Raw genomic sequence first — 11,555 nt, forward strand, 5'->3', positions numbered from 1 at the left:
TATAGATGGATGCATTAGCTCCAGGATCAGGAGACCTTGTGTGCTTGAGAGTCCACAAAAAGACTTATGCTTTGTCTAGAACAGCAGGTTTTAGTTTGATTAAGTATATTTGTACTTAGAGAATAAACATGAGCATAATGCCCTCCATGAGAAATTATTTTATATCTCAAAAAAAAAAAAAATAATGGATGATACAATGGAATAAAAAAAAAAAACTCAAACATAATTCAAGATAAACAAGCCCCAAACAGTATCATAGGGTCCTTACGTTGACTCCAAAGTCGACCGACGTGGAGCTCCAAATGGCTCCTATGCTGGCCGCTGCCAACATGGCCTCCACGGCATGGATGCCGTTGGGCAGGTAGCCTGAAGGGGGAGAGATGAGGAACGTTTAGCAGCAACCCATATGATAGACTCAAACTGAAATGGCTATAGATGTATGGAGAGTATTAAGATGTCTTTAGATAAAGTAGAAAAAAATATGTATGTTAATAAAATGTGCATATATATGCGTCATTGGCTTTCTCAGACTAGTATTGTGCATTTACTGAGAACTACTTCTGTATGTTATCATCAAAATGCCCCATAGAACAGAATTGATTGTGTATTATTAAATGAACTATGCAATGTTGTTGCTCAGACCACACATCATTTGTGACGTTTGAGATACAATATGGGATAGAAAAATGATGTACTCATAATGTGCACAAACATAAAAGGAGTCAGTAAATCAGAAATATCAGGAAGTATTCGGTTGATTATAAGACTATAATTCATCAAGGTTACATTCAGGAAAATGAGTGCAATTGGACAGTAGGTCACCTCACTGAGGGGATGGCAGAAGACGACAAAGAAAAACAATCCGCATAAAAGGAGGAGAGAGAAAAATGAGTATGTCAAAAGAGAGGGAGAGTTGCAGAGAGGCGACATGAATATTATCCACCGGGTCAGAAGAATATTTCATTCTTAACAAGCAGGGCTGAGATCTGCTGTGATGTACTGCTTCACCCATACAGGGGCCCAAGGCAAGGACATGTAAAGTCTTTTCACGGCAGGGTGGGACAATCAGAGCTATAGAGACAGGGTGGGATAGAGACAAGTGCACCATGGAAAATGAAGAATACTCAACACAATATTGAAATTCTTATTATCTGACAACCATTAATTGCTTAAAAGGGCCAGTGTGTAGAACTGAGTGGCAGCTGCGGCGCTACAGATGCAGATTGCACCCAAGAACCCTCTGCTCGCCGCTCACCCCCAAAGAGCCTCTCTGGACCTCACAATAACACAAGATCAGGAGCGACCAAATTCAGGCAGCAGCTGACGTTACCGCGGTTATCACAACGACACGAGCTCTCGGAGAACTACGGTGGCCTTCGGGTGACGTGAAAATACAAAAAGGCCGTCTCTCTAGCCAACGGATCCCTTTCAAGCCAACGCACTGGCTCTTTGTTTTCAGTCAGTACCAAGTAAGACCATTTCCATCTCACTGCAATGCTATCATGCTGCCATTATCTATGGGTTTACTCACTATACAATCAGTCATGCCTCAGCTACTATACTACTATATTGGCCAGACTCGACACAGGAGCTCTCATGTGACACTGGGCTGCCTTGTTGATAACAATTATCTAATCCAACACGATACGCAATAACAATATAGCCGGTAGTTCCAGCAGAGCCCTCTGGCAGGTCAAAGGCAAACTGAAACTGCCACTCCCTATGAATCAAAACTGATCAGGGTGTTATTGGTTGCTCTCCTGGCTCCTGCTCAACGGAGGCAGGAAGATGACATCCGACAGATCACCATCCCGCTATTCAGGTTCTCCAGACGCTCTCGTAAATCAATTTCCTCTCTCAGAAGGACCAGCGTAACTCGCGTCATGGATCATAATCGCACTACAATGCCTTGCTTTACTGCCCCCGTTGCTACTTGACTCACTGCCTCGCCATGCTGTAGCAACACACATGGCACAGCAACACGTTGCCGCTGCTTTCTGATTAACCAATCGCAATGCAAGAAACATTTTCACCATTTTCAACCTGCCCTCATGGGTATAACAGATGGCAGCATCACAGTGCTGTTGTTCAAACATGTGGTTACTGTTTCCTTAACCTACCAATTCATTAAACAGAAAGGACTTTCAAGGACTCAAAAGCATCTTTGTTGGCGTCTTCCTATTACAAGAGATGTTTTAGCCCTGTGCGTTGAGCAGTAATTGGATATGAATGTGACCTGTGGACATCTGGTTTGAAATAAGATGAGAAAAGTTTGCGTCCCATGAATCCTTCCCGGACAATTTCTTGGAACAGACCCTGGAGGAAGGCACTTAACCCATGGGAGGCCAGCCTGTGGTGAGCCGGGCAGTTTAAATGGAGAGGGGGTGAATAAAGCTGCAGCATAACGGCTGTGGAGTTCTCTCATAAACAAACACATGTGTGTTTACACTCATTGTTACTCACCAAAACACTTGTTTATCCTTGAGTGCTTCTTCTTCCTCATAAAACATTTGCCAAGTTGTCTTATAATTTTGTTTTAGAAATCATTATTATTAAATCGTGAATTTACCACCTAGTTGCGGGAAATTAAAAAAGAGACGTTAAACAAACGTCTTAACCAGAGTTAAACCACATTGACCTGACAGGAGCAACGAGGTCGAGCCAACGTCAGGTTGCTACAAGTTCATCTGGAAGACTATAGGTGGAGTTAGTGCAGGTTTCGTCTTTTAAAAGCAACTTCTAAGATTACTGAAGAAGAAAAATTACAAATTTGTCTCAGAGTGCTTTACAATCTGTACATATAGACATCCCAGTCCCAGAACCTCACATCGGATCAGGAAAAACTCCCAAACAACCCGAAAGTCTTCTTTAGTTTCAATGTAAAGAGGTTTAATCTCCATAAATGAAACCAGTTATATTTCAAGTGATAGTGCTGCTATATTTTTGTTTCATATAGGTGACTTCAGATTGGTATTACTCAATAGTAGAAGACTGGTTGCAGTGTGTGTGTGTGTGTGTGTGTGTGTGTGTGTGTGTGTGTGTGTGTGTGTGTGTGTGTGTTTTTCATGACAAAACCTCCTGGATGAAGAGTGGGCGAGGAGGCTGGAAACAAGCTCCATGACGAGGTGGAGGGAGATGCTGAAGATGATAGGACCAAGGGCAATGGAACTGAAGTGCACCAACGGGATCAGTAAAAACGGTGTGTGTGTGTGTGTGTGTGTGTGTGTGTGTTGGATGTTTTACTGCTATGAAGCTTGGTTGGCTTCATCAGCTAAGTGCTCATATATCTTCTGGATTACAGACTGTGACGAGGTATTTTAGTTACAACCTGGGGACAAGGACATCTCTGTCACACACACACACACGCACACACACATTCAAAGCACACACACACACACATCTCCCTGTGAGGAATCTAATGGGGGAAAAAGACATAAGGAAGCTGCAATCTCCGCTCCCGCTCCCTATCTGTCTCCCCTCTAGTCTTTCTAATGAGATTCCCAAAGAGCTAAAGTAATCTAGCTAATGGATTGCCCGAACGCAATATCCAACTTTACACACACACACACACACACACACACACACACACACACGCCAACTACTTGTGTCACACTGGTGTTTCCAAATTACAGCCACAAACAAACCCGACACACACACACTCGACTCACACCCGACATAAACACACACATACACCCCCCGCTTGTGTCACACTGGTGTTTCCAAATTACAGCCATAAACACACACACACACACACACACACACACTGCCAGCTACTTGTGTCACACTGCTCTTTCCGAATAACAGCAGGAAGCTTTTCGACCAGATCATTGAGGTCCCTTGATTGTTTTGATGAATATGTGGTTCGGGACTCACAGTACAACTCGGATGTTCTTTTCCTCAGCATCTGAGCAACCTTTTTTTTTCTTTAAATATCAACAAGCCTTTTCTGCGACCTCTGTGCCCGTTCTCTGCCATTGTTTGTAACAAAAGAGCTTCAACAGGACGGGTTCAATCCAACTTGAGCAGAACCAGAAGTTGTTTTCACGGAATGAAAGGTTCAGACATCATATATTATCCACTATATTTGACATCCTCTGTGTAACTGAAGCCCTCGATACGGACACAGCCCAAACAGATCGATACACGCCGTTATGGCGAGAGCGGAGAAGGAAACGGAGACAGTGATGGATAAGACACGTTTGCTGCAATAATTATTTCAGTACGACAAATAATATAATATAAATGTGGGTAGGTCTCAATATTAAACATCAGACTGGATTCATGCTCACACTAAATGTCTTGTAACATTTACTGAACAGCTAATTGTGGCGACCTCTGACCACAATAAGACCCTTTCTATTAGCCGAGTAACACAAATACAATACAAACTATGGTTAACAACTGTGTGTGCGGTTGTATAATTTGAGATCACAATGCAACCAAACATGTTGGTTTATTGTCTGATCAACAAATGGTTGAGAAGTCGGACATGCTTTTGATTAGCCAGCCTAAAGTAACTAAACCACAGATAACAGAGCAGATTCAACACAAGTTAAAGAGGTAAGCTCAAGCAACAAAATTCAATCGAAAAATTGTGAATTGTGGTTAGGAAAAATGTAAATGACGCTGCAGCTGGGCTGTTGACTTTAGTATGAATGTGCAAATCTAAATGAATGCTCTCTCCAGTGAAAAGTTGCAGGAAAAACATGAAAATAAGCCGGCCTACCTTGCACAAATATGAACTTTGAAAAAACTAAATGGAGACTTTCAGAAAAGGCTGAGACTTGTGCAAAGACAGAAAGCCTTTCTTTACCAGCGAGCATAAAGTAACTTATTGCAGCAATCAGAAAGAAGTAGGAAGGAAAGAGTGGATGAAGAAGATTGGAGGACAAAGTCCGGATGAGAGCAATTCATTCATCTCACCAAGTTCACTTTGGTCGGTAATCAACCCTCGGCTGATAGTGAAGGTTCCAGAAGGTTAGGTTATAAATAAGAGACTCACCTACGACTCTGTCTCCAGTCTGGAGGCCCATCTTCCTCATGGCTGCAGCAAACAATGCCACGTCACGCCTCAGCTCCCCAAACGTCACCTTCACGATCTCATCGTTTGCCTCCGCTGGCGGACACAAAGAGAAAGTGAGACTCAGAAAGGGAGGTACATATGCACTGTGTGTTTCATGAAAACACGGCAAGCTACAGACACTCCTACACATTTTGATTGGTTTAAAAATGCAGGCTTTGTGCACCACTTTGTAAATATTGTTTATATGTACGGGTTTGATATCAATGAAAATGAAAACCCCTTAAATTAACATACAAAAGAAGTGGAAAAACAACAACAAGGAGGCGTAAATAGACAACGATAGCGTGTCAGGACGGAGCCAGACAGGAACGGTCCTCTTTGTCTCTCTAAGTAATAGTTTCCTGACATTCACAGAGGCTCCACAGCATCGTGACCAATGAGCCGTCTCATAATTACATTACAGCTCCTGTAGAAGGTTGTGCATACCCCCCCCCCCCCTCCCCTCGTATACACAGTCAGGACAATAAAGAAGTGCCTATCCATTAGTGTGTGACAGCTCTGAGAGAGAGCGGAGGGAGCCGCAGTTCATCTATTAACAGAGTGACGTATGCAGACGTGCGCTCACCGCTGCTTCGACTCCTCAACGAATTTCTGCTCACTTTCCTTTGAGATAGCGAAGATGAAATAAAAGGAGATGCAAACTCAGGAGAGAAACGCCACAATCACCTCATAAATGATCTGGTAGGGAGAAACCCACGTCTTGTAAAAATCATAACCATGAGAAGAGCTGCAAAAAACATCAGTCTGCAGAAACTGGATTTAAAAAGGTGTGTTTTATGAGGGGGGGATAACACAAAAAAGGGTGTTATTTGTGTTGCTTTATCCCTTAAAATCAGCATCATATGTTGCACTACTTACTTGCAGCATAGAGAGCTACTTTGTCCTGGTCTGCATGTTTGAGCAGGTTCTCGGCGTAGTTGAGCCGAGCTCCTTTAAACCACTCTGGGACATCCGAGATCCGTTTGGATAAATCCACCACCTGGTACACACCCACAGAACACACACAGGAGGGACACACATTGTCGTTGACGGAGGGGACCACGGAGACTTTGGTACACAAATGGGATTGTAAAATAAAAGCCACTGCTTTACATATTTATCAGGCCTATATGCCTCTCTCTTGGTAACAGCTGCTTGTGTTACTGTAAACAAAAAAGACAGCCAAGAAGTCATAAGAGTTCATGGACACACTGGGATTTAATAAGTCAGCCTGTGCATCACTATTGCAACATGTTTGACTGACTGGTTCATTGTCTCCCTTCTTCAATGTCTGCAAACAGGATGCAGGCTTAAAAAACAAACATGTGACGTGTCCTCCATGTGTATCAATCAGACAGTAATGTCTATGTCGAAAGTTGTTTTATGAATGAATTATGTATCCTCTTCTCATTAAAGATGAATCATACCAGATATTTGCCTTTCCATAGAGAATAATTACAACAGAAGACTTCTAACCAACTCATAGCACAACATTAAAGTTATTTAGTAATATTACTAAATTAAATTGTTATTACACTTTAATGGGCCTCTTTCACTGTTCATAGGATGGATGCGCGCAGTGGATACACAACCTTTCGTAGTGAAAATAGTAACATTTCAAAAGATTCTCCATCAGGATAGAGCAGTAGAGGTTGGACTCACCTCTTCATACGGCTTGGAGCTGACTACGCCGCAAAAGCGCCACACTTCTGCCCAGAAATCTGAATAACTGTCCACCGACCACTGGTAGAGCTCATTGTAGTTGACTGGAGGACAGAGAATCAATGATTACTACAGATGTATAACAAACAATTAGTTTACAGGTGTGACTATGAGCTCAAGCATATACGATCTATATTGCATCCCTTGGGAAATCCTGACTACCAAATGTTTAAAACACTGATTTGAAGAAAAGGTTGTTATCCCTAACAGCTGCTTTGATAACTTATGTATTTGCTTTGATAACTTACAAAGTCAATAAATACTGAACACTTAAAATAGATATCCCAACCTCTCCCCAATTATATAGCTATCTCTTTCTTTCCACCTGAAGGAACAGGTTTTTCAGCATTCCTCCAGAGTCTCTCTCTCTCTCTCTCTCTCTCTCTAACCAAACGTAAGAGCAAGGCAGAGCTGCAGTGTTATAAACAGCTACTTAATAATAATAAAATCATAATAGGAGCAACAGGTTAATGTGGTCATTATTAATACTCGTATTAGTCTGCAGACATGTGTTCAACAAGACACATGGTTGCACACCAAAGCTAGCTAGAAACAATGCACACTGCAAATCAGCTTTATATGGTGGTAGTGTAGCTACAAATAAATAAACAAAAAAATAAACAAATCTCTGTTTCTCTCTCTCTCTCTCTCTCTCTGTCTGTGTGTGTGTCTTCGTCTGTCTCTCTCCATCCTCCTCACTTGTCTCCACTCACCGAGATTAGCCCCGTAGTCCCCGTTGACCTGTATCCTGAACTTGTCCATCTGCGTGTTCCTCTTGGAGTCCGGGTACCACAACACTTTGTTCTCCACGTCCATAATTTTCTCGCTCTTTCCTTCGGTATCTTTCGACATGTTTGCCGGCTTCCGTCCTTTTCGTCCGCTGACAAACGCCGGTTAGCGCTCGGGCCTCGGTAAAGCTAGCTGTCCCTGAGCTAAGGGCTCGTGTTGAGGTTAAATTAGATCACCGGCTGGCTACTTAGTTTGAATGGCTGAAGAATTACAGCGCGCGACAGCTCTCAGGGCTCTCTGTCAGAGGCAAGCGTGGGGCGGCCAGGGAGAACTGACAGGCCACGCCCTGGCGTGATGACGTAGCAGGGCGGGCTGTGTTCAAGAGCGCGTGTTCAATAACTAACGTCGCACTCACACAACAAGTGTTTAATTACTTGTATGTATATCTATGTTTCGACACTAATATTTGACACTAAAGTTGTGCAATAATACTACAATGATACGGATTCCTTGAGTGAGATAAGGGTATTCATTAAAAGGATATACGGTTGTTTCCGAGCATATCTGCAAGATCTGTCTCACAATCTTTAGCGGAGATAGCGATATGCACATTATACTATCAATATTTCAACCCCTAATCTTGACCTGATATGCGAGATTAAGTAAATATTTTAGGTCATAAAATGATGTGATTGATTGAGACTAATGATATGGAAAAGGTTGCACCCAACCAAAGCATAAGATACATTTGTTTCACATAATTTCACATGTCCACTGTCTATCAAATATAAGACACCCAGCATGTGAACATTAATTACAGATATGAAAGTAAAATATCAAAGGTGTGTATTCAAATCCTTGAGGCCAACAACTGTTCCTGCCAAAATGTTATTATAAATAGTGGAACTTTATGACTTCATATTTCAACCATTTCATAGACTCAAACTTTAGAAAGAAAATCTAGATATTTTGTAAGAAAAAAGTGTTGTGCAATCGTGAAATTTGCAGCCATTTGCTCAGGACTTCACTTGATGTGATCTGTACCTCTTATTTGTTTAGTTTTGTTGTCACAATGGGGACCAAACTTATTCCCCTGTTGAGTCATGTCATTGAATCAATATTTAAGTATGCAAATTATTCCACGACCTCGCTGAAATATGTAACCCTATGTTGGACATACTGAAAAATTATAGTTTCTGATTATAGTGTACCTGCCAGTAGAAATGCAATTGCTTTTTTCGAAACATTTATACATTGTGTGTATTTTTAAATAATGTCACTACGCACAAAGACCGTCGCGGAACACCGTAGAAGTCTTGAACATCACCCAGGCGGGAACGGGCAGTAGAATTGAACAGGCGAGTCTCCTGCACGCAGGAAACTTGCCTGTCAAAATAAAGGCTTTTGATTGGTCCTCGGCGAACTGGTTCCACATCAGCCGACGGATCAGTCTATGTTGGAGGCGTATCATCGCCGTTGGAATGGCCTGTCGTTTGGTCAATAGCAAACTGGTTCGGAGGCTTCAAAAGAGGCATATAAACCAATCAGAGAGCAATAAGGCAAGAGCATTTAGGGGTGTGCCCAATCAATGAAGGGGAAGAACGACTGACGATGACATCTCCCAACTTTGATGCTATGATTCCAACCCTTCTTTTGGTTAAGCCATGTTCTGTCTAGTCTTGTCTAGTTTGTATTTCTGTATGCCCATACTTATTTTAATTTAGGCTATTTCACGATCAGAAAACGAAAATCTTTGCACATTTTTTAAACAAAATTACAATTTGTGAAAAGAAGTATTACAGTCTCTCTCGGGCACCATGTCAATCCCAGTTCCCTGCATCGTTCAGTTATCAACCGAGTGCATTTGGAAATGCATTCATTGAATGCGGGCTAATCTAAAATGCCACCAGCGCATAAAAGCATAAATGAATGCTTTTGTGATAATAAAAAAAATACCTCTCAAGCTAGCTGACTTGCTACATACATGTATATTTAATGATCTCAGCATTTAAAAAATCTGTAGTTTCAATAATACACACAACAAATTAACATAATAATGCTCATTCACTGGAAAATGTTTATTTAATTTACAGTGCTCATAAATCATTACAATGTCTCATCCAGAGTCCAGAGTGCAACAACGGTGGCCAAGATCCCAGTCCAACATGAAATTCAAGCAAATATGTGGGTCAGACATGCTGCCAAATCACACTGAGTCTCCTGAGTCATTATAATATGGTACATTCACCTTGAAACCACAAATGTTTTGACTATGCTTCTATCAAAGGGGCTGCGCTAAGACCTTGAGTAAAGCATTGTAGCCAACACAGAATGTAGGATATGATTCTGCCACTAATGGGTTTGTGGGATTATTTGCATTATGTTGCACTGACATGAATTAACTGAATCTATGGCTGGTGCAATGTGAGGACCATTTAGAAAGGTCCAAATAAATGTTACAAATAAAATATGCTGTGTTGGATTCAATGAAAATGAATGCCAATGAATTGTATGCCAAAAGCATGTGCATTGAACTGTTCTAGTTTTGGTAGTAAGTAAAATGTCACAGGTAAGTCATTTAAAGACTTGTTTTAAAATAAAAACTCTGACATTGAATTATTTCCCAATGCCCGCTCTTTGGACTCTGTTAAACGTGAAACTGACTCATGCATTATGTCATTTCATTATATTTCACAATATGTTGCATTTTGCAGCATTAGTTATTATATTGCGGCATACTTTCGTATATATCTTTACAGACAAATGCTTTTTTTTACAATCTTAGAGTGAACCTTTAGCTTGACAATGAATCTGTGACTTCTGTGTCAGGCCAATTTTTCCACCATCATTGATGCTCCTGAGCTCCTTAACCTTCATGCACTCTACTTGTACTACTTTTACTACTGTTTTCACACTCATTTGGCATATTACTACATCCCTGTTTCCATCACACTTTACGCATTTTGCAATTACTTTCGACCACAATATTGTTGTTTTGATATTTTACATATGTTTCATTGTCAACCAGACTATGTGTGTGTTTGAGGACTCCTTAAAGTTATTGCCTGCTTCTATTGACCTCCTTCTTAGTAAAATGTAAAATCGTGCGACTTTCTTTAATGTATTTTTTTTTCTAGCTTGCATGGATAAGAGAAAATATTTCATGTTTCAGTGGGGACATGATTTAAAATATCCGTAGAAGCTTGATAAGGCAACACAAACAATTTTTTTTAAATATATAAAAATTAAAAGTTGACTAGGTTTGGCAGGTTTGGCAGACTTCACATTTATATCTTCATTATCCAAACATGGTGATTCAGTCATTCAAACATTCACGAGTGTGTGTGGAGGCTCTATTTGACAGAAAGGTATCCAGTAGATGGCGTACTAGTCCACAATATGTGAACTGCAATATTACTATCCTTGTGTGAATCTATAGATATGATAGTAGATTAGGTATACCGTTATCTTCTGCAATATGTTATATGTTTTAACATTTGAAACCCAAATATGAAAAAAAAATAACTGAATTAATTGCTGTAGTAATGATGTGATGTGCCATTACTGCATAGTTGTACCTTCTGCAATAAGAGGAAGATATATTACAGATTAAGTTACATTTCATTTAGCAGACGCTTTCAACCAAGAGTACAAACTAAGAACAACAAGAATACAGAAAGTAACATTTTCTCAACATAGTCGAACTACAAAAGTACCATAATAAGAGCCTTATGTGCCACTGAAGTGCTAATCTGTGTTTTAATCCAGATATAGTCGGAAAATATGATTTGCTTGTAAAACTACATTTATTCTGGAGCTCATGAGTCTCAGAACATTGTATTACGGTCTTCCTGTTTCTTTAGGTAAACTCACAATTATTTGACCACACATTGTCAAATGTTTACTGACTGCATGATGCATTTAGGTGTCTACATTTCTCGCACTGTGAGATTATTTTTGAATGAAAACGGCTTTATAAATAAAAATTAAAAATATATTATTATTATGATTATTATTATTAAGTGATTTCATTGTGAACACA

General features: G+C 40.5%; 1 protein-coding gene across 1 annotated transcript in view; it reads right to left on the minus strand.

Annotated features, from left to right (window-relative positions):
- Nucleotides 1-7,787, minus strand: part of aacs (acetoacetyl-CoA synthetase) — a 35,297-nt gene extending 27,510 nt beyond the window's left edge. The window contains exons 1-5 of the mRNA XM_056420134.1: nucleotides 7,498-7,787; nucleotides 6,725-6,828; nucleotides 5,942-6,062; nucleotides 5,003-5,116; nucleotides 269-366 (exon numbers count right to left, since the gene is read on the minus strand). Coding sequence (XP_056276109.1) covers nucleotides 269-366; nucleotides 5,003-5,116; nucleotides 5,942-6,062; nucleotides 6,725-6,828; nucleotides 7,498-7,636 — 576 coding nt within the window. The 5' untranslated portion in view covers nucleotides 7,637-7,787. The remainder of the gene's footprint in view (nucleotides 1-268; nucleotides 367-5,002; nucleotides 5,117-5,941; nucleotides 6,063-6,724; nucleotides 6,829-7,497) is intronic.
- Between the last annotated feature and the right edge of the window lie 3,768 nt (nucleotides 7,788-11,555).

This window comes from Pseudoliparis swirei, chromosome 7 (genome assembly GCF_029220125.1).
Source record: "Pseudoliparis swirei isolate HS2019 ecotype Mariana Trench chromosome 7, NWPU_hadal_v1, whole genome shotgun sequence".
Taxonomy (NCBI): Eukaryota; Metazoa; Chordata; class Actinopteri; order Perciformes; family Liparidae; genus Pseudoliparis; species Pseudoliparis swirei.